Source organism: Oncorhynchus keta, chromosome 35, assembly GCF_023373465.1.
Source record: "Oncorhynchus keta strain PuntledgeMale-10-30-2019 chromosome 35, Oket_V2, whole genome shotgun sequence".
NCBI classification, from domain to species: Eukaryota; Metazoa; Chordata; class Actinopteri; order Salmoniformes; family Salmonidae; genus Oncorhynchus; species Oncorhynchus keta.
Window position 1 is genome coordinate 4,450,005 of NC_068455.1, and position 26,933 is coordinate 4,476,937.

At 48.7% G+C, this 26,933-nt stretch overlaps 3 protein-coding genes across 17 annotated transcripts in view; all 3 read left to right on the forward strand.

Annotated features, from left to right (window-relative positions):
* Positions 1 to 2,998, forward strand: part of LOC118373481 (protein numb homolog) — a 109,655-nt gene extending 106,657 nt beyond the window's left edge. For all 4 annotated transcript variants that reach the window (XM_052496084.1, XM_052496085.1, XM_052496083.1 and 1 more), the window contains one exon: positions 1,888 to 2,998. In XM_052496084.1, the coding sequence (XP_052352044.1) occupies positions 1,888 to 2,747 (860 nt within the window). In that variant the 3' untranslated portion in view covers positions 2,748 to 2,998. The remainder of the gene's footprint in view (positions 1 to 1,887) is intronic.
* On the forward strand, positions 2,998 to 5,518 carry LOC127915717 (proteoglycan 4-like; the record flags this gene model as incomplete). Its single annotated transcript, XM_052496088.1, has 1 exon — positions 2,998 to 5,518. A coding segment is annotated over one exon (750 nt), but the record flags the coding sequence as incomplete, so codon positions are not given.
* A 3,767-nt stretch (positions 5,519 to 9,285) lies between these two features.
* On the forward strand, positions 9,286 to 25,391 carry LOC118369108 (exonuclease 3'-5' domain-containing protein 2-like). 12 transcript variants are annotated; one of them, XM_052496101.1, is made up of 13 exons: positions 9,286 to 9,424; positions 10,263 to 10,930; positions 11,802 to 11,930; positions 13,387 to 13,514; positions 16,499 to 16,625; positions 16,974 to 17,302; positions 20,449 to 20,555; positions 21,263 to 21,398; positions 21,550 to 21,712; positions 22,082 to 22,284; positions 23,194 to 24,001; positions 24,055 to 24,108; positions 24,161 to 25,391. In XM_052496101.1, the coding sequence occupies exons 2-11, from the start codon at positions 10,493 to 10,495 to the stop codon at positions 23,408 to 23,410; spliced, it is 1,977 nt and encodes a 658-aa protein (XP_052352061.1). In that variant the 5' UTR covers positions 9,286 to 9,424; positions 10,263 to 10,492; the 3' UTR covers positions 23,411 to 24,001; positions 24,055 to 24,108; positions 24,161 to 25,391. The 12 variants fall into 12 exon arrangements, with proteins under 12 accessions (XP_052352061.1, XP_052352062.1, XP_052352056.1 ...); XM_052496102.1 differs by having other exon boundaries at positions 23,194 to 23,945; positions 24,002 to 24,108; XM_052496096.1 differs by lacking the exon at positions 24,055 to 24,108 and adding an exon at positions 24,002 to 24,054 and having other exon boundaries at positions 23,194 to 23,945; positions 24,109 to 25,391.
* The last annotated feature ends 1,542 nt before the right edge of the window (positions 25,392 to 26,933 follow it).

The following is a 26,933-nucleotide window of genomic DNA, read 5'->3' on the forward strand; positions in this document are numbered from 1 at the left end:
AGACTGGTTCTGTTTCTATGGACTGAGACACCAGACCAGAACAGACAGACTGGTTCTGTTTCTATGGACTGAGACACCAGACCAGAACAGACAGACTGGTTCTGTTTCTATGGACTGAGACACCAGACCAGAACAGACAGACTGGTTCTGTTTCTATGGACTGAGACACCAGACCAGAACAGACAGGCTGGTTCTGTTTCTATGGACTGAGACACCAGACCAGAACAGACAGACTGGTTCTGTTTCTATGGACTGAGACACCAGACCAGAACAGACAGACTGGTTCTGTTTCTATGGACTGAGACACCAGACCAGAACAGACAGACTGGTTCTGTTTCTATGGACTGAGACACCAGACCAGAACAGACAGACTGGTTCTGTTTCTATGGACTGAGACACCAGACCAGAACAGACAGACTGGTTCTGTTTCTATGGACTGAGACACCAGACCAGAACACAGACAGACTCGTTCTGTTTCTATGGACTGAGAGACCAGAACACAGACAGACTGGTTCTGTTTCTATGGACTGAGAATCCAGACCAGAACAGACAGACTGGTTCTGTTTCTATGGACTGAGAATCCAGACCAGAACAGACGGACTGGTTCTGTTTCTATGGACTGAGAATCCAGACCAGAACAGACAGACTGGTTCTGTTTCTATGGACTGAGACACCAGACCACAGACAGACTGGTTCTGTTTCTATGGACTGAGACACCAGACCAGAACACAGACTGACTGGTTCTGTTTCTATGGACTGAGACACCAGACCACAGACAGACTGGTTCTGTTTCTATGGACTGAGACACCAGACCACAGACAGACTGGTTCTGTTTCTATGGACTGAGACACCAGACCACAGACAGACTGGTTCTGTTTCTATGGACTGAGACACCAGACCACAGACAGACTGGTTCTGTTTCTATGGACTGAGACACCAGACCACAGACAGACTGGTTCTGTTTCTATGGACTGAGACACCAGACCAGACCACAGACAGACTGGTTCTGTTTCTATGGACTGAGACACCAGACCAGAACACAGACTGACTGGTTCTGTGTCTATGGACTGAGACACCAGACCACAGACAGACTGGTTCTGTTTCTATGGACTGAGACACCAGACCAGAACACAGACGGACTGGTTCTGTTTCTATGGACTGAGACACCAGACCAGACCACAGACAGACTGGTTCTGTTTCTATGGACTGAGACACCAGACCAGAACACAGACTGACTGGTTCTGTGTCTATGGACTGAGACACCAGACCACAGACAGACTGGTTCTGTTTCTATGGACTGAGACACCAGACCAGAACACAGACGGACTGGTTCTGTTTCTATGGACTGAGACACCAGACCAGAACACAGACAGACTGGTCCTGTTTCTATGGACTGAGACACCAGACCAGAACACAGACAGACTGGTTCTGTTTCTATGGACTGAGACACCAGACCAGAACACAGACAGACTCGTTCTGTTTCTATGGACTGAGAGACCAGAACACAGACAGACTGGTTCTGTTTCTATGGACTGAGAATCCAGACCAGAACAGACAGACTGGTTCTGTTTCTATGGACTGAGAATCCAGACCAGAACAGACGGACTGGTTCTGTTTCTATGGACTGAGAATCCAGACCAGAACAGACAGACTGGTTCTGTTTCTATGGACTGAGAATCCAGACCAGAACACAGACAGACTGGATTCCACAGCAGGTCTGACAATGAGACGAGTGTTTAGCAAGTTAACGACGTCATGATTGTTGTCGTCAATCAAATCTATTGATGCTCTTTATATCTGTTGTCACAGTGTTAAATGCACAATTATATCTACAAGTCTGTGCTAATTAGTCTCTCCCAAACATTCTCTGGTGTTTCCTCCCAACAGGAGCTGATTGGACAACCCCAGTGATTGTAGCTCCACCCTCCACCACGGCGTCCCCATCGCACCCGTCCCACCGCCGCACGCCGTCCGAGGCTGACCGCTGGCTCGAGGAGGTCACCAAGTCTATCTGCGCTCTGCAGCCCGCGTCCACCCCCCCCTTCCAACCGTTCCTCACCCCCAACCCGCCAGCCTTGTCCACCACCCAAACCCAGGCATTCTCAGCCACACTACCCACAGGCCAGCCCTTCTCTGCCCCCATGCCTGTGCCATCTGTTGTTCCCGTGGCCTTCATGTCCTCCCTGGCCCCTCGCCAGCCTGCCTACCCAATGTCTAACGGGCTGCCTTATGCCGAGCCCAGTGTGCCCGTGGTGGGCATCACCTCCTCTCAGATGTTTGGTTCAACCCCCCAGTCCCAGGCGTACCCCATCCCCCAGTATGATCCTTACAACAACAACCCCCACCGGCAACCCTCGATGCCCCTGCCTGTCCCCCTTCAGCCACCCAATGGTAGTGTAGCCTTCAATGGGGGCAGAGCTGACAGCTGGGCCCCTCCCCTCCTGCCCCCTCAGTCCTCCCCGGCCCCTCCCCTCCTGCCCCCTCAGTCCTCCCGGGCCCCTCCCCTCCTGCCCCCTCAGTCCTCCCCGGCCCCTCCCCTCCTGCCCCCTCAGTCCTCCCCGGCCCCTCCCCTCCTGCCCCCTCAGTCCTCCCGGGCCCCTCCCCTGCCCTCGCAGCTCCAGCCCGCGGCCGACCCCTTCGAGGCCAAGTGGGCCTCCCTGGAGAGTCGGTCCCGTCAGCACACCGCGCCGTCGCCCACTAACCCCTTCTCCTCCGAGCTCCACACAACCTTTGAGATCCAGCTCTAGAGACTGAGAGACTGGGGAGGAGGAGGACTGGTGGAGGGGGAGGACTGGGGGTAGGTGGACTAGGGAGGAGAGGAAAGGAGGCTGTTCTGTTGATTGTGCAGGTTGGGAAGAGAGGAGGAGGTAGCCTCTCTCTCTCTGTCTCTCCATCCGCCTGGTCTGGCTTTGTGGGGGGACCTGAGGGAGGAGGAGGGCAATGGATGGGTGAAGCTGCTGGCAGCACTGCGAGGTCATGGAGAGACAGAATTATTGAGGTGCTGCTGCTTACCAGGCATATTGTGGGTTTAGTTTCTTTCAGCCCCAACCAGTCAGCCCCAACCAGTCAGCCCCAACCAGTCAGCCCCAACCAGTCAGCCCCAACCAGTCAGCCCCAACCAGTCAGCCCCAACCAGTCAGCCCCAACCAGTCAGCCCCAACCAGTCAGCCCCAACCAGTCAGCCCCAACCAGTCATCCCCAACCAGTCATCCCCAACCAGTCATCCCCAACCAGTCATCCCCAACCAGTCAGCCTCAACCAGTCAGCCCCAACCAGTCAGCCTCAACCAGTCAGCCTCAACCAGTCAGCCCCAACCAGTCAGCCTCAACCAGTCAGCCTCAACCAGTCAGCCTCAACCAGTCAGCCTCAACCAGTCAGCCTCAACCAGTCAGCCCCAACCAGTCAGCCCCAACCAGTCAGCCCCAACCAGTCACCCCCAACCAGTCACCCCCAACCAGTCAGCCCCAACCAGTCAGCCCCAACCAGTCAGCCTCAACCAGTCAGCCTCAACCAGTCAGCCTCAACCAGTCAGCCTCAACCAGTCACCCCCAACCAGTCACCCCCAACCAGTCACCCTCAACCAGTCACCCTCAACCAGTCACCCTCAACCAGTCACCCTCAACCAGTCACCCTCAACCAGTCACCCTCAACCAGTCACCCTCAACCAGTCACCCTCAACCAGTCAGCCTCAACCAACCAGCTCCGCCTCAGACCCAACTAGCCCTCCCAGCTCTGGAGAGACCATAATGACTGTAGTAGGGGTTACGGCTCCTTCCCCTACCCCCGCTGCCTCCCTCTCCTGGTCCAGCTCACAGCGCCCCCAGGTGGCTGGAGTATGATCTGCTCTCCCGGCCACCTGGCAGGCAGAAAGACTGCAGTACTGAAAGAGAACTGAGCTTCCAGACCAGAGGTTCTCATATAAAACTTCAAAATCAGAAGTGACAGAATGACAAAATCTTTATTTTTTATGCATTAAGGTATATTTTAAATAGCTTTGGAAATCTTAACAGAAGAGTTTTATGTGATTGTTTTTGCCAGAGGCACAGACGCTACTAGCTAGCTACAATGAAAATGAGTCGATGTGTAACGTGTATACAAGCAATTGTATTATAGATAACATATATCTATTAAGAATATAACAGTATACACAGCAACACAGCTCACGGCAGGAGTCTGATTTCCATGACGATGTGTTTTTGTTTGAATGGACAGCTGTTTTACTTCTTCTTTTTTTGTCGGTTGGCTGGCTTGGATGTGCATCTCACTGTAAATAGTCGATCCTCATTGCAGCAACAATCCAATGTGGATCCAGTGGGCAGAAGCAGTGATGGAGCTGATAGTTATTAGGAACCGAATGGAAACCGAACGGAAACTGGGCGGGACCTACCTGAATTTGTCCAATAGAAACTCATTTTCGATTTGTAAAACTTTTTCTTTTTTTTCCCCGTTTGAAGCAAATGTTTGGTACGATGTTCCATTAATGAATTACACCCCAGGTTGCCTCTGCTTACTACAGCTCTGCTCTCTCAAGTCTCCTTGCTATAATAGTACTGGTCTAGTACTCGGTAGGACTCAATAGTACTTGTTAGTACTCGATAGTACTCATGAGTACTTAACTACATTCAACTTTCTCTGTCTTTTTCATTGTCATTGTTTTTATTTTGTATTTTATCACTTTGGACAGTGTCATCTCCTAATTTTTCTCCTTAAATTATATTTTTCAATGAAAATGATTGATCTCCCATTTTCTTTCTTTTTTGCACAAGCACTGTAGTTAGTAGGTGATAATTTGATCACACTGATGAATGATGGTACCACAGGTCATGGCTGTGGGTAAATGTATGGATGGGTCAGTCATGGGTCTAGCTATAGTAATGGATATTTGTGGCTCCTCCTCCCCAGAGGATTGGATGGATATTTGTGGCTCCTCCTCCCCAGAGGATTGGATGGATATTTGTGGCTCCTCCTCCCCAGAGGATTGGATGGATATTTGTGGCTCCTCCTCCCCAGAGGATTGCAAAAATCCAGGGACGGTCTATAAATCTCCCTGTTTCCAGAAATCCTGGTTGGAAAACTCTTGGAATTTTTAAAAGGTAATAAACAGGAAATCCGGGAATCCTCCTGTGACAAAATGACCGGGGTGTCCTGAACTTCTTTTGTTTTAAATCGAACTGTAGTTCTGAATCCAGTGGTTTTGCAGTAGAACGAGACATTGATCTGTTTGTGTGTCACAAATGGAAACCCTATTCTATCTATACTGTAGCCGTAACCTCCCAGGGCTCTGGTTTAAAAGCAGTGCATCGTATAGGGAATACAATGTCTCTCTCACTCTCATCTGACATACTTTTTTATTTTTATTTTTATTTTTTTATCAAGCCTGTGAATATGATCTGTTATCTGATCAAGTTTTTATTTTCCATTTTTTTTGTAATTATTTCATTGTTTTTATTCCATTTCTTTTTTCCAGAACAATTTAAGCTAAAAAGATTTAATAAATTGATGGTGGTGGAAACGACAAGCTTCTGGGTTGTAATTATTTTATGTGAGGCCTTTTCAAATCAAATGTTATTTGTCACAACATGCTTTTTAAATAAGGGTGTAGACTAAAAATCCAATTTATGGTTGATGCGAAAATGTGGTGGGGTGGGTCTGTGTGGGCGAGTGTGACAATTGCGGAGCCTCCGGTGGGGAACTCCGAGGCTAAATTGAGCTCCGTACTGCATCCATGTGCGCCTCCCAAATTTTGGAACAATGCGGAGGGTTCCATATCGCCCAGAATTGACACAATTGGTTGATTTGTAGGTGTGGGCGGGAAGTCCTGTATAAACACAAACTCCCTCGACCACTTCCTTGACAACAGCTCTGCGCTGCGTCGTGAAGCACCAGAAGTGTGAATGCAGAGGCCATATCACTGTAAATGCTGCACGGACAATGCAGACAATGGCTTGACAATGTAGCGTCTTTTAACAGTGAAATGCTTACTTACGGGTCCTTTTCCAAAGATGCAAAATATTTTATATATATTTATATACAGTGGGGTGAACAAGTATTTGATACACTTACGATTTTGCAGGTTTTCCTACATACAAAGCATGTAGAGGTCTGTCATTTTTATCATAGGTACACTTCAACTGTGAGAGACGGAATCTAAAACAAAAATCCAGAAAATCACATTGTATTATTTTTAAGTAATTAATTAGCATTTTATTGCATGACATAAGTATTTGATCACCTACTAACCAGTAAGAATTCCGTCTCTCACAGACCTGTTCGTTTTTCTGTAAGAAGCCCTCCTGTTCTCCACTCATTACCTGTATTAACTGCACCTGTTTGAACTCGTTACCTGTATGAAAGACACCTGTCCACACACTCAATCAAACAGACTCCAACCTCTCCACAATGGCCAAGACCAGAGAGCTGTGTAAGGACATCAGGGATAAAATTGTAGACCTGCACAAGGCTGGGATGGGCTACAGGACAATAGGCAAGCAGCTTGGTGAGAAGGCAACAACTGTTGGCGCAATTATTAGAAAATGGAAGAAGTTCAAGATGACGGTCAATCACCCTCAGTCTGGGGCTCCATGCAAGATCTCACCTCGTGGGGCATCAATGATCATGAGGAAGGTGAGGGATCAGCCCAGAACTACACGGCAGGACCTGGTCAATGACCTGAAGAGAGCTGGGACCACAGTCTCAAAGAAAACCATTAGTAACACACTACGCCGTCATGGATTAAAATCCTGCAGCGCACACAAGGTCCCCCTGCTCAAACCAGCGCATGTCCAGGCCCGTCTGAAGTTTGCCAATGACCATCTGGATGATCCAGAGGAGGAATGGGAGAAGGTCATGTGGTCTGATGAGACAAAAATAGAGATTTTTGGTCTAAACTCCACTTGCTGTGTTTGGAGGAAGAAGGATGAGTACAACCCCAAGAACACCATCCCAACCTTGAAGCATGGAGGTGGAAACATCATTCTTTGGGGATACTTTTCTGCAAAGGGGACAGGACGACTGCACCGTATTGAGGGGAGGATGGGTGGGGCCATGTATTGCGAGATCTTGACCAACAACCAACAACCTCTTGACCAACAACTCCAGTAAGAGCATTGAAGATGGGTCGTGGCTGGGTCTTCCAGCATGACTACGACCCGAAACACACAGCCAGGGCAACTAAGGAGTGGCTCCGTAAGAAGCATTTCAAGGTCCTGGAGTGGCCTAGCCAGTCTCCAGACCTGAACCCAATAGAAAATCTTTGGAGGGAGCTGAAAGTCCGTATTGCCCAGCAACAGCCCCGAAACCTGAAGGATCTGGAGAAGGTCTGTATGGAGGAGTGGGCCAAAATCCCTGCTGCAGTGTGTGCAAACCTGATCAAGAACTACAGGAAACGTATGATCTCTGTAATTGCAAACAAAGATTTCTGTACCAAATATTACGTTCTGCTTTTCTGATGTATCAAATACAAATGAATTACTTAAATCCTACAATGTGATTTTCTGGATTTTTGTTTTAGATTCCGTCTGACAGTTGAAGTGTATCTATGATAAAAATTACAGACCTCTACGTGCTTTGTAAGTAGGAAAACCTGCAAAATCGGCAGTGTATCAAATACTTGTTCTCCCCACTGTATATATATATATATTAGTTGAAGTTGGAAGTTTACATACACTTAGGTTGGAGTCATTAAAATTCGTTTTTCCACAACCACAAATGTCTTGTTAACAAACTATAGTTTTGGCAAGTTGTTTAGGACATCTACTTTGTTCTTGACACAAGTAATTTTTCCAACAATTGTTTATGGACAGATTATTACACTTATAATTCAGTGTTTCACAATTCCAGTGGGTCAGAAGTTTACATACACTAAGTTGACTGCCTTTAAACAGCTTGGAAAATTCCATAAAATTATGTCATGGCTTTAGAAGCTTCTGATAGGCTAGTTGACATCATTTGAGTCAATTGGAGGTGTACATGTGGATGTATTTGAAGGCATACCTTCAAACTCAGTGCCTCTTTGCTTGACATCATGGGAAAATCAAAAGAAATTAGCCAAGACCTCAGGAAAAAAAAAATTGTGTGTTTGGTAAAATTGATTCCAGTATCCCTGTATTAAAATCATCGGCCACGAGAAACGCTGCCTCTGGATGTGCATTTTATTTTTTGCTTATACAGCTCGTTGAGTGAGGTCTTAGTGCCAGCATTTGTGGTGGTAAATAAACAGCTATGAAAAATATAGATGAAAACTTGGTAAATAGTGTGGTCTACAGCTTATCATGAGATACTCTACCTCAGGCGAGCAAAAACTTGAGACTTCGGTAACATTGGAGATCGCACACCAGCTGTTGTTAGCAAAGAGACTTACCCCTCCCTTTTTCTTACCCGAGTCTGCCTTCCGAACAATGAGACGTGTATATTAACCACGTCCTCGTTCAGCCACGACTCTGAGATACATAGAATATTACAGGTTTTCAGGTCCTGTTAATGGGATAGTCTCTAACGGAGCTCATCCAGTTTGTTCTCCAGTGATTGATAGGATAGTCTCGAAGGGAGCTCATCCAGTTTGTTCTCCAGTGATTGATAGGATAGTCTCGAAGGGAGCTCATCCAGTTTATTCTCCAGTGACTACACTTTTGCCAATAGACCGCCAATGCCCTCTGTTCTATTTGTTCACCGACGGAGTCTCGTCAGGATACCGTCGCTTTTTTTTTTGAGTCCCGGGTGATTAGGACCTGGTCCGGGTTAAGCAGAACGTCCAGAATCGCTGACTTCGTTGAAGTAGAAATGTTCATACAAATTGAGGTTAGTGATCCCTTTTCTGATATCCAGATGCTGTTTTCGGGTCATAGGAAATGATGGTGGAGACATTATGTACATAAAAAAGGTTTGGCTTAAGAAAACATACAAAATAGCAGAATTGATCAGGAGTATGTACTCTCCACTGCACCACCATCTTAAATCTGACGCCGCAAGTGATTTTCATATAATGAGACAGCAACTTTACCAGGTAAAAATGTAACATCTACACTGCAATATTGGAGTAAAGACGCCATAAGATTGAACATATTATTTCTTTATTTTTTTAACCGAAGGAGCTTTTTTCCTCAGAAAACAGATTTAATTATTAAATATATGCATGCAAAACATCACAAATACTGTAACTAAATCAATCGGAAATTGTAGGGAATTGCATTTTTTTTTTTTATTTTTTTATTTCCAAATTGTGTTTGATTGGATAATAAATCATAATTAATTGGTTAATTAATTGACGTATTAATTCTCACCTCCCTGACACTGCGTGGGGGCGTCATGACAACGTCCTCCCATCGTCATATAATAGACCCGGAAGCAGAACGTCAACACCTAGAAATCAACCAGTGGACATATGCAGCCACAGCACAGGGTTGTGGTGTGGACGTGAAATGCCAAGGTAGGTAAGAGGCTTGAAATAAGCATAGTACGCAGAAAGTCATGCGGGAAAAACAAATTGCAAATGTCACTCACGTTGTTTAACGTTACTGACGTAGGCTAACGTTAGGTAGCTAGTTGGCTAGTCAATCTAGCTAGCTATTGTATTAAGCTAACGTTAACTATCACGTTAAGCTAAACTTAACTGAGGAAGGTGTGCGCTATATATATATAAATAAAACTGATGCTAGCTATTGACACCCCCCCCCCACCCACCCACCCACAACATCAACAATAAACGAATTGTTATTTACATTTTAGGTTATGCGCATCACTTTCGGTACCTAGCAGGCTACGTGGTTAGGCTAGTTGTTGCTCGTTAGCTCCTCGGCCTCGACGTGAAGCTGCATTAGCTGTTGGCTAGCTAGCCAGCCCGGTGTTTGCTTGCTAACTAACTATAGGACCTAGTTAGCGATATTGACTGACTCTCATCTCATTTTCAGAACATTATCTTTCTAGCGGCGTCAGTCGTCCAGTGGTCGCAAACATCCCGATGTCAATTAGTTATGCTTATCAGAGTTAGCTGCTAAACATACATGTCAAACAACCTCGTTAGCACCAGCTAGTTAGCCTCGCTTGTAAACAATGGCAGTGAATTGCGCAATGCTGTCTTAGTTATCATATGCTCTGCTGTGACGCTCAAACGTGCAGCAAACATATTATAACGTGGCATTGTTGGACAAGTGAAGTTATGAGTCTACTGCTTTGCCATTCTTTGATTCATCCTATGGACAATGTGTTGTCGACCGTTTGTGTTGGTTCAGATTGATATGTAAATGTTACTGCTGATTGTCTCCTAGGGGATACGGTGTCGGCCCAGAGCCTACTAACCAATAGCCTCTTCACACGGATAAAGACATCAACAAACGAAGGATGTGCCCCAATGCTGACGATATATCCCCAAAGTCTCTATGACCAAACTTCAAATCGGTCTGCAACTTGGATGTAGGTCTACCTACCTAAGCTAATTTACAACACTTCTCAACCAACAAGCCCTAACCAAATAAACTCTGCACCTCTGAAACCCAAGATGGCTTCTAGACAAAGTGCCCTAACTGCTGCCGTGGTTACCCTGTTGGGAGCCACCTTGGGTGGCCTGTTGCTATGGCGACAGAGAGCCATAAGGACAAAGAAGCAACAGCTTTCTGCTCAGGGTCTGAAAGGTCAGGTAAGGGTAAGCTCTTGTCCCTTACCTGTGGAACCAGAGCCTGTGGTTCTGGACTGTAAGAACCCAGTGGAGTCCCAAATCCAGTCTAAGCAGACCCAGCTATCCCCGGGTCAGAGTCTGGTCCTCCCCCTGCCTGCTGTGCTACCCCCTGTTGACCAGGCCCTGGCGGTGCAGCCGGTGATGGTAAGCTCTGAGAAGGAGTGGGAGCAGCTGTGGCCCGTGCTGCAGAAGGATCTGTCAGTCTATCCTGTCCTCGGCCTGGACTGTGAATGGGTGAAGAGTCAAACTAATACCCTGGGTGTAAGTTTGTGCTGCATGTTTTTAAACACATCATCCCATTTGTACTCTGTTTATTTTATCTTATCTCTGACTGCATCTCTCTCCCTCCTCTCTCTCCCCCTTGCCGTCCCTGCCCCTCTTCCATCTCGCCCCCCCTCTCTCGGTTCTCTCTCGCCCCTCTCTCGGTTCTCTCTCGCCCCTCTCTCGGTTCTCTCTCGCCCCTCTCTCGGTTCTCTCTCGCCCCTCTCTCGGTTCTCTCTCGCCCCTCTCTCGGTTCTCTCTCGCCCCTCTCTCGGTTCTCTCTCGCCCCTCTCTCGGTTCTCTCCCGCCCCTCTCTCGGTTCTCTCCCGCCCCTCTCTCGGTTCTCTCCCGCCCCTCTCTCGGTTCTCTCTCCCCCTCTCTCGGTTCTCTCTCCCCCTCTCTCGGTTCTCTCTCCCCCTCTCTCGGTTCTCTCTCCCCCTCTCTCGGTTCTCTCTCCCCCTCTCTCGGTTCTCTCTCCCCCTCTCTCGGTTCTCTCTCCCCCTCTCTCGGTTCTCTCTCCCCCCCTCTCGGTTCTCTCTCCCCCTCTCTCTGTTCTCTCTCTCGGTTCTCTCTCCCCCCTCTCGGTTTCTCCCCCCTCTCGGTTCTCTCTCTCTCCCCCTCTCGGTCCCCCCTCTCGGTTCTCTTCCCCCCTCTCGGTTCTCTTCCCCCCTTCTCGGTTCTCTCTCCCCCTCTCGGTTCTCTCTCCCCCCTCTCGGTTCTCTCTCCCCCCTCTCGGTTCTCTCTCTCCCCCTCTCGGTTCTCTCTCCCCCCTCTCGGTTCTCTCTACCCCCCTCTCTGTTCTTCCCCCCTCGGTTCTCTCTCTCTCTCTCTCTCTCTCCCCCTCGGTTCTCCCCCCTACCTCTGTCCCCAGGTGTCGGTGAAGGATAAGACTTCAACGGTCTCTTTACTCCAGCTGGCTTCCTACTCTGGTCTGTGTGTGTTGGTGAGGCTGCAGCCGTTCCGTGCTGGCCAGCAGGACTTGCCACTTACCCTGAAAGAGGTAGGCTCATATGTGGTCCTCTGTAGCTCAGAATGGTGTTTTAAAATGCCAGTAGAGTAGGTTAGATGGGGCCACCAATATGAAAATGAATGCACTCATGGGAATAAAAGTGCTGAAAACGAATTAGCTATTTAAAAAGATGGAGAACCAGCTATTAAGGAAAAACGTTGTCGTTTTGATACAGCCACAACTAACGCAAAAATTAAACCGCGATATTGTAAAAACATATATCACACACGGTCTTAAAATTTGTGGTTTTTGGCTAGTTTCAGCCACCTGTTGCTGACAGGTGTATAAAATGGAGCACAAAGCCATGCAATCTCCACAGACAAACATTGGCCGTAGAATGGCCCTTACTGAAGAGCTCAGTGACTTTCAACAGGTCGGTTTGTCAGATTTCTGCTCACAGAACGGGAACTCTGAGGCACGTACAAACCGTCCGTCCTCAGTTGTAACACTCACTGCAGAGTTTCAAACTGCCTCTGGAACCGACGTCGGCACAATAACTTTTCGTCAGGAGCTTTCCACGGCCGAGCAGCCGCACACAAGCCTAAGATCACCATGCGCAATGCCAAGCATCGGCTTGAGTGGCGTAAAGCTCGCCACCATTGGACTCTGGAACAGTGGAAACGCGTTCTCTGAAGTGATGAATCAAGCTTCATCTGGAAGTCTAATCTGGGTTTGGCGGATGCCAGGAGAACGTTACCTTCCGGAATGCATACTGCCAACTGTAAAGTTTGGTGGAGGAGGAATAAGGGTCTGGGGCTGTTTTTTTATTTTTTTATTGTTCGGGTGAAGAGAGATCTTAACACTACAGCATACAATGACATTCTAGATGATTCTGTGCTTCAAACTTTGTGGCATCAGTTCAGGGAAGGCCCTTTCCTGTTTCAGCATGACAATGCCCCCTTGTACAAAGCGAGGTCAATACAGAAATGGTTTGTTGAGATCGGTGTGGAATAACTTGACTGGCCTGCACAGAGCCCTGACCTTAACCCCATTGCATACCTTTGGGATGAATTGGAATGCCAACTGAAAGCCAGGCCTAATTGCCAAACATTAGTGCCTGACCTCACTAATGCTCTTGTGGATTAATGGAAGCAAGTCCCCGCAGCAACATCTAGTGGAAAGCCTTCCCAGAAGAGTGGAGGCTGTTATAGCAGCAATGTTCCAACATCTAGTGGAAAGCCTTCCCAGAAGAGTGGAGGCTGTTATAGCAGCAATGTTCCAACATCTAGTGGAAAGCCTTCCCAGAAGAGTGGAGGCTGTTATAGCAGCAAAGGGGGGGACCAACTCCATATTAATGCCCATGATTCTGGAATGAGATATTTGACAAAGTGTCCACCTACTCTTGGCCATGTAGTGTATATATCTGTATAGACTTCCCCCTTTCCTACTCACTGTTGTAAAATGGTTTTTGATGGCATGTATTTATGTTATGTATTCTTTTATATAGGTCCTCAGCGACCCTCACATCCTGAAGGTGGGTGTGGGCTGCTATGAGGACGGGAAGCGTCTGACACGAGACTATGGCCTGGCGCTGGGATGTACTGTGGACTTAAGATACCTTGCACTACGACAAAGGTACCATACCAGTTGTTCTGTCTGTCTGATTGGCACATGCAGTACGTAATGCTGTGTTTTTGTAGTTGATCATTTCCTGTCGTGTGATACTGTCACCGACTGTTTGTCAGTGGTTGTCTGAGAAAAGCGTCTTCAAGTTTTAATGTCACGTGCACAAGTACTGTGAACTGCCTTTCTTGCTCAATTCTAAACCCCAACAATGCAGTAGTCGATATCAATGTAGCATAAAGGGAGAACAAAAACACACAGGAAAAAGAAAGTAAGAAGCTGGTGACTATATACAGGGTCTGTTCCATATTAACAATGTATAGGGGGAAGGAGACTATATACAGGGTCTGTTCCATATTAACAATGTATAGGGGGAAGGAGACTATATACAGGGTCTGTTCCATATTAACAATGTATAGGGGGAAGGAGATATACAGGGTCTGTTCCATATTAACAATGTATAGGGGGAAGGAGACTATATACAGGGTCTGTTCCATATTAACAATGTATAGGGGGAAGGAGACTATATACAGGGTCTGTTCCATATTAACAATGTATAGGGGGAAGGAGATATACAGGGTCTGTTCCATATTAACAATGTATAGGGGGAAGGAGACTATATACAGGGTCTGTTCCATATTAACAATGTATAGGGGGAAGGAGACTATATACAGGGTCTGTTCCATATTAACAATGAATAGGGGGAAGGAGACTATATACAGGGTCTGTTCCATATTAACAATGTATAGGGGGAAGGAGACTATATACAGGGTCGGTTCCATATTAACAATGTATAGGGGGAAGGAGACTATATACAGGGTCGGTTCCATATTAACAATGTATAGGGGGAAGGAGACTATATACAGGGTCGGTTCCAATATTAACAATGTATAGGGGGAAGGAGACTATATACAGGGTCGGTTCCAATATTAACAATGTATAGGGGGAAGGAGACTATATACAGGGTCGGTTCCATATTAACAATGTATAGGGGGAAGGAGACTATATACAGGGTCGGTTCCAATATTAACAATGTATAGGGGGAAGGAGACTATATACAGGATCTGTTCCAATACCATATTAACAATGTACAGGGATACTGGAGTGATGGAGGTAGATATGTATAGGGGGAAGGGGACAGGGATACTGGAGTGATGGAGGTAGATATGTATAGGGGGAAGGGGACAGGGTGTCTTGATAGATGTTAAACAGAGTAGCAGCAAGTATTCTGACCCCTTGACTTTTCCACATTTTGTTACATTACAGCCTTATTCTAAAATTGATCAAATAGTTTTTTCCCCCCTCAATCTACACACAATACCCCATAATGACATCACAATACCCCATACTCCAAAAACAGGTTTTTGCAAATGTATTAAACTGAAATATCACAAGTATTCAGACCCTTTATTCAGTACTTTGTTGAAGCACCTTTAGCAGTGATTACAGCCACAAGTCTTCTTTGGTATGACGCTACAAGCTTGGCACACCTGTATTTGGGGAGTTTCTCCCATTCTTCTCTGCAGATCCTCTCAAGCTCGTGTCAGGTTGGATGGGGAGGGTCGCTGAACAGCTTTTTTCAGGTCTCCAGAGATGTTCGTTCAGGTTCAAGTCCGGACTCTGGCTGGGACACTCAAGGATATTCAGAGATTTGACCCAAAGCCACTCCTGTGTTGTCTTGGCTGTGTGCTTAGGGTCGTTGTCCTGTTGGAAGGTGAACCTTCAGCCCAGTCTGAGGTCCTGAGTGCTCTGGAGTACATTTTCATCCAGGATCTCTCTGTTCATCTTTGCCTCGATCCTGACTAGTCTCCCAGTTCCTGCTGCTGAAAAACATCCCCACAGCATGATGTTGCCACCACCATGCTTCACCGTAGGGATGTTGCCACCACCATGCTTCACCGTAGGGATGCTGCCACCACCATGCTTCACCGTAGGGATGCTGCCACCACCATGCTTCACCGTAGGGATGCTGCCACCACCATGCTTCACCGTAGGGATGCTGCCACCACCATGCTTCACCGTAGGGATGCTGCCACCACCATGCTTCACCGTAGGGATGCTGCCACCACCATGCTTCACCGTAGGGATGCTGCCACCACCATGCTTCACCGTAGGGATGCTGCCAGGTTTCTTCCAGACGTGATGCTTCGAATTCAGACCAAAAGGAGTTCCATCTTGGTTTCATCAGATCACAGAATATTGTTTCTCATGGCCAGAGTCCTTTAGGTGCCTTTTGGCAAACTCCAAGCGGGCTGTCATGTCCCAAGTCGCACTGCTTCGTGACAAACTGCTCGCTTTTTCCCAGAAAAAGGGTATCTAACGGGTGGCATCCATCAGTCTAAATATTCCTGTTACATTGTACAACCTTCAATGTTGTCATAATTCTGGCAAATTAGTTTGCAACGAGCCAGGCGGCCCGAACTGTTGCATATACCCTGACTCTGCGTGCAACGAACACAAGTTTGAAGTCTTGAGTGATTTTTGACCCAGATGAAACTTGGATGTTCTCGACCTGCTTTACTGAACCCTGTCAATGTGGCTGGCGGTGTGCTCCCCCGTTTCCTGTAGTCCACGATCAGCTCGTTGGTCTTACTGATGTTGAGATAGAGGTTGTTGCCCTGCCAGGTCTCTGACCTCCCTATTCGCCGGTCTCATCGTCGCCGGTCTCATCGTCGCCGGTCTCATCGTCGCCGGTCTCATCGTCGCCGGTCTCATCGTCGCCGGTCTCATCGTCGCCGGTCTCATCGTCGCCGGTCTCATCGTCGCCGGTCTCATCGTCGCCGGTCTCATCGTCGCCGGTCTCACCGTCGCCGGTCTCACCGTCGCCGGTCTCACCGTCGCCGGTCTCACCTTCGCCGGTCTCACCTTCGCCGGTCTCACCTTCGCCGGTCTCACCTTCGCCGGTCTCACCTTCGCCGGTCTCATCTTCGCCCGGCAAAACTTCACGTTTGTGTTGTAGTCGTGCGTTTTCCTAGTCTGTATGTGTTTCTGTGCAGGAAGGTAGTGTTGAATAACGGTCTGAGTCTGAAGTCTCTGGCAGCTGACCTGCTCAACGTCTCTCTGGAGAAATCCTTGGAGCTGCGCTGTAGTGACTGGGAGGCTGACCAGCTGACCCTACAACAGGTACGCAACACTCCTGGTGTTAGTTTATACAGGATGTGACACGTTGTTAGAACGTCTACACTACTGGTGTTAGTTTATACAGGATGTGACACGTTGTTATAATGTCGACACTACTGGTGTTAGTCTAAACAGGATGTGACACGTTGTTACTGTCCATGTTGATGATCAGCTTTGCAGTTGGACTGATCTCCAAATCAACCTGCATTCCAAATAACTTCTCATTGATGTGATCAATATTATCCATTCTGTGCCTTTTGCTTCCTCAAACTGATCCCCTGAAACATGGAGAGATTATTATCTTCTCATTAACGCCCCAACCCCTCCCTCTCTCTCCCCCCTGACCTTCAGATGACCTACGCAGCCCGGGACGCACAGGTATCCATCGCCCTCTTCTTCCGCCTGCTCGGACTCCACTCCGATTCCACGCCCTCACTTGACACTGGGAGTGGCTACTCCCAGCTGGCCAATTGCTGCCAGGGCGTGGTGGACACACCCTTCAGGGGGTGGGGTGGAGGAGAGTGCGAGGATGGAGGGAAAAGCGTGGATCGAGAGAGGAGGCGGCGGAGTAGGAAGCTCCAGCAGTCTGTTTTTGAAAGCCCAGAGTCTGGGGACCAGCAAGTTCCAGACCCCAGGAAGAACAACAAGAGAAAATCGCTCGGGGTGGGCTACTCTGCCAGGTGGGTAGGAGGGGGGGTGGGGTGGGCTACTCTGCCAGGTGGGTAGGAGGGGGGGGGGGGGGGGCTACTCTGCCAGGTGGGTGGGGGGCTGCTCTGCCAGGGGGGGTGCTCTGCCAGGTGGGTAGGGGGGCTACTCTGCCAGGTGGGTAGGAGGGGGGCTACTCTGCCAGGTGGGTAGGAGGGGGGCTACTCTGCCAGGTGGGTAGGAGGGGGGCTACTCTGCCAGGTGGGTAGCGCGGGTGGGCTACTCTCTCTACTCTCTTCATAGTAAAGATGAATTGTCCTGTTTTTATAAACCTGTTGTGTAAAACATGCGTGTTGAAAGTCTGGGGCCCGGTTGCACCAGTTATGTGTTAAAACATCACAAACAAAGTTGATGTGAAATGTCAGAATAATAGTAGAGTGATTTTTTTATTTCAGCTTTTATTTCTTTCATCACATTCCCAGTGGGTCAGAAGTTTACATACACTCAATTAGTATTTGGTAGCGTTGCCTTTAAATTGTTTAACTTGGGTGAAACGTTTTGGGTAACTTTCCACAAGCTTCCCACAATAAGTTGGGTGAATGTTGGCCCATTCATCCTGACAGACTGAGTCAGGTTTGTAGGCCTCCTTACTCGCACACACTTTTTCAGTTCTGCCCACACATTTTCTATAGGATTGAGTTCAGGGCTTTGTGATGGCCACGCCAATACCTTGACTTGGTTGCCCTTAAGCCATTTTGCCACAACTTTGGAAGTATGCTTGGGGTCATTGTCTGTTTGGAAGACCCATTTGTGACCAAGCTTTAACTTCCTGACTGATGTCTTGAAATGTTGCTTCAATATATCAACGTAATTTTCCACCCTCATGAGGCCATCTATTTTGTGAAGTGCACCAGACTGTCCTGCAGCAAAGCACCCCCACAACATGATGCTGCCACCCCCATGCTTCACGGTTGGAATGGTGTTCTTCGGCTTGCAAGCCTCCCCTTTTTCCTCCAGACATAATGATGGTCATTATGGCCAAACAGTTATATTTTTGTTTCATCAGACCAGAGGACATTTCTCTAAAAAGTAAAATCTTTGTCCCCATGTGCAGTTGCAAACCGTAGTGTGGCTTTTTCATGGTGGTTTTGGAGCAGTGGCTTCTTCCTTGCTGAGCGGCCTTTCAGGTTATGTCAATATATGACTCGTTTTGCTGTGGATATAGACATTTTTGTACCTGTTTCCTCCAGCATCTTCACAAGGTCCTTTGTTGTTGTTCTGGGATTGATTTGCACTTTTCGCATCAAAGTACGTTTATCTCTAGGAGACGGAACGCGTCTCCTTCCTGAGCGGTATGATGGCCGCGAGGTCCCATTGGGTTTATACTTGCGTACTATTGTTTGTACAGATGAACGTGGTACCTTCAGGAGTTTTGGAAATTGCTCCCAAAGATGAACCAGACTTGTGGAGGTCTACATAAAATTTGAGGTCTTGGCTGATTTCTTTTGATTTTCCCATGATGTCAAGCAAAGAGGCACTGAGTTTGAAGGTAGGCCTTGAAATACATCCACAGGTACACCTCCAATTGACTCAAATGATGGTCAATTAGCCTATCAGAAGCTTCTAAAGCCATGACATCATTTTCTGGAATTTTCCAGGCTGTTTAAAGCCTTCACATTGAAGCGTTGCGGTGTGTTCGGTTGCTTTGAGGTCTTGATGAATCAATCAATGTCAGATTTTGTTTTAACTGAATCAGTTTTGGATATTTGGGAACGATTAGGCTGGGAAATGTTAGCTAAATGGAGTTCATGATTTTGTTTCAATCTTCACCTGTCAGCTATATTTTATATCCGTCTCCGTGGTGGTTATCACTGATCAGAAACATTTTGCATGCTGTAATTAAGGCACGAGGGGGTGTGGTATATGGCCAATATTCCACGGCTAAGGGCTGTTCTTAGTTACGGAGTGCCTGGATACAGCCCTTAGCCGTGGTATATTGGCCATATACCACAAACACCCGAGGTGCCTTATTGCTATTATAAACTGGTTACCAACGTAATTAGAGCAGTAAAAATAAAATGGTTTGTCAAACCCGTGGTGTACTGTCTGATATACCACAGCTGTCAGCCAATCAGAATTCAGGGCTCGAACCACCCAGTTTACGATGTAGCATAAATCAAGTGTGATATTTTGCAATCGACTCGCTCATAGGCAACTCCAAAAGCCTGCGGAGGTTGTGAGATATGAACAGGAATGCATTGGCAATTCACATTCACACACAGTAGAAAATCCAATCGCCTAACTTGGCACCCACCTGCCTCTGAGACACTAAAGGTAACAGTATAACTTTAGACCGTCCCCCCCCCTCCCCTACCCGGGCGCGAACCAGGGACCCTCTGCACACATCAACAACAGTCACCCAGTGAAGCATCGTTACCCATCACTCCACAAAAGCCACGGCCCTTGCAGAGCAAAGGGGGGAACCACTACTTCAAGGTCTCAGAGCGAGTGACGTCACCGATTTGAAACGCTATTTAGCGCTGCACCACCGCTAACCATTTCACATCCGTTACAGATGCACCAGTTGGGTGGTAAAATTACACTTGTTCCACCACCGGGGGCGTAAGCCCTCCTATGAGCTACGACTGGGCCTCAAATCTACACCTAAGTAGGGAACAGGTATATGTCGTTTACATCAGATCACCTTTATAGCATGATACCCATAGAAAATAGCAGGGAGAACGAGTCATTCAACATGTTGTTGGGGTGTTTATGTAGCGGATGCGAAACGGCTAGCTTAGTTAGCGGTGGTACGCGCTAAAAATAGCGTTTCAAATCGGTGACGTCACTCGCTCTGAGACCTTGAAGTAGTGGTTCCCCCTTTTGCTCTGCAAGGGCCGTGGCTTTTGTGGAGTGATGGGTAACGATGCTTCACTGGGTGACTGTTGTCGATGTGTGCAGAGGGTCCCTGGTTCGCGCCCGGGTAGGGGAGAGGGGGACGGTCTAAAGTTATACTGTTACACATCCTACCCCTGGGCAGCAGTTGACCTTTTTCTCACCACGTTAGAGCAGCTCTGTATCCAATTTGTAAGTCGCTCTGGATAAGAGCGTCTGCTAAATGACTTAAATGTAAATGTATCCAGTGTAGTGACTGACCAGGATTCCCTGTCACTGTTTACAGGAAGTCCCCTCTCTATGACAACTGTTTCCTCCACGCCCCGGATGGACAACCCCTCTGTACCTGCGACAAGAAGAAGGCCAAGTGGTACCTGGATAAAGGAATAGGAGGTACATACAGCACTGCCAGGCCCAAAGCACTGCCAGGCCCAAAGCACTGCCAGGCCCAAAGCACTGCCAGGCCCAAAGCACTGCCAGGCCCAAAGCACTGCCAGGCCCAAAGCACTGCCAGGCCCAAAGCACTGCCAGGCCCAAAGCACTGCCAGGCCCTAAGCACTGCCAGGCCCTAAGCACTGCCAGGCCCTAAGCACTGCCAGGCCCTAAGCACTGCCAGGCCCTAAGCACTGCCAGGCCCAAAACACTGCCAGGCCCTAAGCACTGCCAGGCCCACAGCACTGCCAGGCCCACAGCACTGCCAGGCCCAAAGCACTGCCAGGCCCTAAGCACTGCCAGGCCCTAAGCACTGCCAGGCCCTAAGCACTGCCAGGCCCAAAGCACTGCCAGGCCCAAAGCACTGCCAGGCCCAAAGCACTGCCAGGCCCAAAGCACTGCCAGGCCCTAAGCACTGCCAGGCCCTAAGCACTGCCAGGCCCACAACACTGCCAGGCCCTAAGCACTGCCAGGCCCTAAACCCACCAAGTATTCTCATATGAATGAACAGTTAATTTGAATTCTTTACTATAGTAGTTGGATTCATACTGTTAAATGTGGTTTAAAAATGTACTTCTTACACAACCCCAGTTCACTTGAATTTTGAAGTTGACACTAAATTAGTTTCTCTCTCCCATCTCTACTCTCCTCCTCCTCTCCTCTTCTAGTGCTGCAGAGTGAGGATCCATTCATTGTGCGTCTGCTGTTTGAGCCTTCGGGACGTCCAGACTCCCAGCAGGACTACTACCTGACTGCCAAGGAGAACCTGTGTGTGGTGTGTGGCAAGAACGACTCTTATATCAGGTGAGGAGAACCTGTGTGTGGCACTAACCTAAACATTTGTGTTTTTTTAATCAACATTGTTTTTATTGCCAAAACCTTTGCTACAGTGTGTGCACTAATGAATACACCCCTGTTATTAATCATCCCCCCCCCCCTCTTCTTACCCCTACAGGAAGAACATCGTTCCCCATGAGTACAGACGTCACTTTCCCACGGAGATGAAAGACCACAACTCCCATGACATCTTGCTGCTGTGCACTTCCTGTCACGCGGCCTCCAATGTCCACGATGGCTTCCTGAAGCAGCAGCTGGCTGATGAACACGCTGCCCCCCAGGTAGGAGCAGGGATGTGGGGTTTTGGGGGGTTGGGGGCAGGGTGGGGGTTAGGGGCAGGGTAGTGATTGTTTTTTTGGGGGGTTATGGGACTGGGTGGTGGTTTCTGGGGGGTTATAGGACGGGGTGGTGGTTTTGGGGGTTATGGGACGGGGTGGTGGTTTTGGGGGGTTATGGGACGGGGTGGTGGTTTTGGGGCGGGGTGGTGGTTTTGGGGGGGTTATGGGACGGGGTGGTGGTTTTGGGGGGGTTATCGGACGGGGTGGTGGTTTTTTAGGGGTTATGGGGAGGGGTGGTGGTTTTGGGGGAGGGGGTAGGAGCCGGGGGTGGTTTTGCTCTACTCAACTGTATGGATTCATTTCTACCCCCAGGGTTGTGAGGAGGGCGTACGGCTCCTGGAGGACTCTGACCGCAGGAGGGTACGTTCTGCAGCCCGTGCCCTCCTGACTGCCGGGGAGGGGCTCCCTGGGCCCCGCAGAGACGAGCTGCAGGAAGTCATCAGGAGTTTCTTCAACGACCTCGACGGGGAGCTGACGACAGACACCCTGCAGAGTGCTGCTGGCCTGGAGACACGGTGAGACCGAGAGGAAGGGGAGGGGTTAGACTGGAGGTAGATATCACCACACCCTGCAGAGGGCTGCTGGCCTGGAGACACTGTGAGACCGAGAGGAAGGGGAGGGGTTAGACTGGAGGTAGATATCACCACACCCTGCAGAGGGCTGCTGGCCTGGAGACACGGTGAGACCGAGAGGGAAGGGGAGGGGTTAGACTGGAGGTAGATATCACCACACCCTGCAGAGGGCTGCTGGCCTGGAGACACGGTGAGACCAAGGGAGGGAGAGGTTGTTGAGGAACTATCAAAGCCGATGTTGTGGGTTCAATTCCCACAGGGATCACATCCTCTAAATGTACTGTCATGTTGGATATCGGTCTGTGGAATATATTACAAACTAGGATTTTTTTTTTGTTTGTTTATAAAAAAATTAAAATGTGTCGCCCTTTCTTCCCCCCTTCCTGCCCCCTCCCTTCACCCCTCCCTGTCCTCCCCCTCCCTTCACTGCTCCCTGTCTCCCCCTCCCTTCACTGCTCCCTGTCTCCCCCCTCCCTTCACCCCTCCCTGTCTCCCCCTCCCTTCACCCCTCCCTGTCTCCCCCCTCCCTTCACCCCTCCCTGTCTCCCCCCTCCCTTCACCCCTCCCTGTCCTCCCCCCTCCCTTCACCCCTCCCTGCCCCCTCCCTTCACCCCTCCCTGTCCTCCCCCTGCCTTCACCCCTCCCTGTCCTCCCCCCTCCCTTCACCCCTCCCTGTCCCCCCCCTCCCTTCACCCCTCCCTGCCCCCCCTCCCTTCACCCCTCCCTGTCCTCCCCCTGCCTTCACCCCTCCCTGTCCTCCCCCCTGCCTTCACCCTTCCCCCCTGCCTTCACCCCTCCCTGTCCTCCCCTCCCTGCCCCCCCTGCCTTCACCCCTCCCTGTCCCCCTCCCAGGATCTTCAATGAGAGCTACGTTCCCCACGGGCTGAAGGTGGTGCAAGCGCATGCCAAGCAGGGTCTGAAGGGGTTAATGGGTCTAGAACGTCACTGGAGGCAGCACTTCCTGTCTACCATGACGCCGCGCTACCTCCCTCCCCTGTGGTCCGTCAACCACAACCACAGCAAGTTCCTACGCAAATACGGTGCGGATCTCCCCATCCAACTCAACTGAACTACAGTCTACGTTTTTAACCTGAAAAGGGCCAGGCAGTTTGGCATGACAAGGAGTCTAATGGATTGGTCGCCAGGCTCCATATCTCTCTCTCTCTCTCTCTCTCTCTCTATTTATCCATCAGCTTCTCTCTTCTCTTCTCTTCTCTGGTTCACCGTATTGTCAGTAGTTAAAACAGAAGCTACATTATCCACACTGGAGCCCAGAGAGCTGACTGACCGACCTACGGTGTCTGGTGGTAGTCTCACCTCCGCCTGGGACGAGGCAGTCTGTCACCCTGTTGCTATATGGTGACATGGTGAGTCAGACCTATAGACTTATGGACCTCGCTTGATCTTAAACCGTCCCCTACAGGCCCTCCGATGAACTAGAGCCAGAGACGACTAGCAGAGACCATTGGCTGAAATGGTACCCCTATTCTTTATAAAGGGCAGTACTTTAGACCAGGGCCCACAGGGGTGCACCATGTAGTGTCTAGAGCCATTTCAGATAGCTGGAGCCTGAGGAGATGGACAGACTGCCTTGGTTCTGAGAGGTACGACCTAGCTTGGAGCCCAAGGAGATGGACAGACTGCCTTGGTTCTGATAGAGGTACGGCCTAGCTGGAGCCTGAGGAGATGGACAGACTGCCTTGGTTCTGATAGGTACGACCTAGCTTGGAGCCTGAGGAGATGGACAGACTGCCTTGGTTCTGACAGGTACGGCCTAGCTTGGAGCCTGAGGAGATGGACAGACTGCCTTGGTTCTGAGAGGTACGGCCTAGCTTGGAGCCTGAGGAGATGGACAGACTGCCTTGGTTCTGATAGGTACGACCTAGCTTGGAGCCTGAGGAGATGGACAGACTGCCTTGGTTCTGATAGGTACGACCTAGCTTGGAGCCCGAGGAGATGGACAGACTGCCTTGGTTCTGACAGGTAAAGGAAGTCTGTATCAAGAACACCATCCATGCTGCAGGATTCATAATGAAATTATATTGCATATGGACACTTTTTAACCAACACTGTGGTTTGGTTTCCCAGACAGATAGACTAGTCCTGGTCTTAAAAATCCATTTTAAATGGAGATTCTCTCCAGGACTTGCTTTAATCTGGGGCCAGTAAACCAACCCTATGTATATCAATATATAAAAATGCGAAATGTGATTTTCACCAATTTCAGAAAATCATGTATTTTAAGACTACGCTGAAACCTGCTCTTAATTCTCATGAAATATAAATTATAATTTTCCCCTGCAGGTGTTTCAGCCCTAATTGATAATTCCTATGCGTTTGTATGTGCGGAAGTCAACGGTTTGCTTTGCAAAGGTGACTTTAATTCAACGACACGATTTGATGTTCTCATTTGTTGTTTATCTACAACAGATTATGATATCGTCACAAATTACACTACTTTTGACCGGGGACCCATAAGGCAGTGCGTTTTTATAGTGATTTAAGGTTCCATATCAGTCACAGCCACTCTCAGGTTCAGTAGGACAATGGTTGGCTTGGCGACGTGACATCACTTCCTCCCGTACTGTCCGGCTGCATCCCGAATTGCACCCTTTTCTCTACATGGTGCACTACTTTATGTTGGTCATGGATGTGTTCTCTCGCTCTCTCTCTCTAATCAGGACACCTCGTGTCACATGTTTTAGTGTGGCTCTTCCCCTCATTAGAAGAGACTAAAATCAGGACACATCTTCCTTCCTCTACAACAGTTCCAGTCCAACCTCCTTTCCCCCCTCCTCATCATTTCACATTGAGATAAGGACCAGCCTGTATGTATTGGTAGCCTGAGAGTGACTAGCTTCATTGGTTAGTAAAGAATGATGGCCTTCTTGTACTGCGCGGCTAACCTGTTGACGCGTACGGCGCGGCTAACCTGTTGACGCGTACGGCGCGGCTAACCTGTTGACGCGTACGGCGCGGCTAACCTGTTGACGCGTACGGCGCGGCTAACCTGTTGACGCGTACGGCGCGGCTAACCTGTTGACGCGTACGGCGCGGCTGACCTGTTGACGCGTACGGCGCGGCTGACCTGTTGACGCGTACGGCGCGGCTGACCTGTTGACGCGTACGGCGCGGCTGACCTGTTGACGCGTACGGCGCGGCTGACCTGTTGACGCGTACGGCGCGGCTGACCTGTTGACGCGTACGGCGCGGCTGACCTGTTGACGCGTACGGCGCGGCTGACCTGTTGACGCGTACGGCGCGGCTGACCTGTTGACGCGTACGGCGCGGCTGACCTGTTGACGCGTACGGCGCGGCTAACCTGTTGACGCGTACGGCGCGGCTAACCTGTTGACGCGTACGGCGCGGCTAACCTGTTGACGCGTACGGCGCGGCTAACCTGTTGACGCGTACGGCGCGGCTAACCTGTTGACGCGTACGGCGCGGCTAACCTGTTGACGCGTACGGCGCGGCTAACCTGTTTGCAAAGCAGAGATTTTCATGTTCTTGAGCATGACGACGACAACAACGGCGTTTGTTTAAATTGTGAATTGTTTAACTTAAAAGAAACCAGCAGCTTTTTCTTTTATTTACATTTGTCCAGATGTAACCCCCATAGAAGCTGTTCTGTTTCCCTAATATTGTAAAATAAAAGATCAGATTTGTCTACTTGTGAGGCTGGTTTTGATTTATTCAGAGTGGATGGATTGGAGTGTTGTCATGGACAGTTCTTTAAGTCAGAGACTTGTTTATTTCTTCAAACAATTAATCTTTTTTTATTGATTTTTAAGAATTGCAATAATGAAGCTGATCAACGACCATCCATTGTTGATAGTTTGATAAACTTAGAAGGAAACATGGGTCTTTCTTATATATATATATATATATATCTCTGACACTAAAAATGCTTAGTCATGGCTGATTCCACCCCTCCCCTGCAGCTCGGGGGCATACAAGCCATCTTGGGTTAATCTTGTGAGTTTTCTGGTGTTTCTCAGACGCCAAGATGATTTAGAAACAACGAGGGGTTTGTGTGTTTTCTCCTCCAGGCCGTCTCTAGCTCGAGTCCCCAAACACCAACTCATTCTATGGAATGCAGGTTGTAGGTTTAATCACCAAGCCATCACAAATCCATTTCTTAGTGTCAAGCCCCAGAGGCCCAACTCACCTCACACACAGATGAGAGTACTGAGAAACCTCATTCGATGCAGTAAAACAGTATTGTAACATCTTGTAATTTTTTCTACCATCGTGTTCAGTTAAATACATTGCATCTCTGTCTAATCTTTATCACCTCTTGTTCTGTCTGCATATTTTATATCAAGGATGAGATGGGCGGGGCATCAGTTGAACAAGAGAAACACAAAATAAACACTCTTGTTTTTAAATACAAAATCATTTTAATAGTCTGTAAAAATGTTGTACAAAAGCGTTGTCCTTTTACGTTTTTGTAAATGAACGAATCGCTTCTCATGTCGTTCATCTCCCAGGAGTCTTTAGTTGGATGTTGTCAGTATTTAATGAAGTTTATACAATCCACTGTTGTGGTGTTAAGGCCTCTTGATATTGCCATTAAAAACATTCTGTTAGTC

Bases quoted from the DNA above. Each gene is read 5' to 3' on its own strand.
- LOC118369108 (XM_052496097.1), top strand. From the start codon at position 10,493: ATGGCTTCTAGACAAAGTGCCCTAACTGCTGCCGTGGTTACCCTGTTG. The intron at 16,626-16,973 runs GTACGCAACACT...CCTGACCTTCAG, and splicing joins ACCAGCTGACCCTACAACAG to ATGACCTACGCAGCCCGGGA. The intron at 21,713-22,081 runs GTAGGAGCAGGG...TTCTACCCCCAG, and splicing joins ATGAACACGCTGCCCCCCAG to GGTTGTGAGGAGGGCGTACG.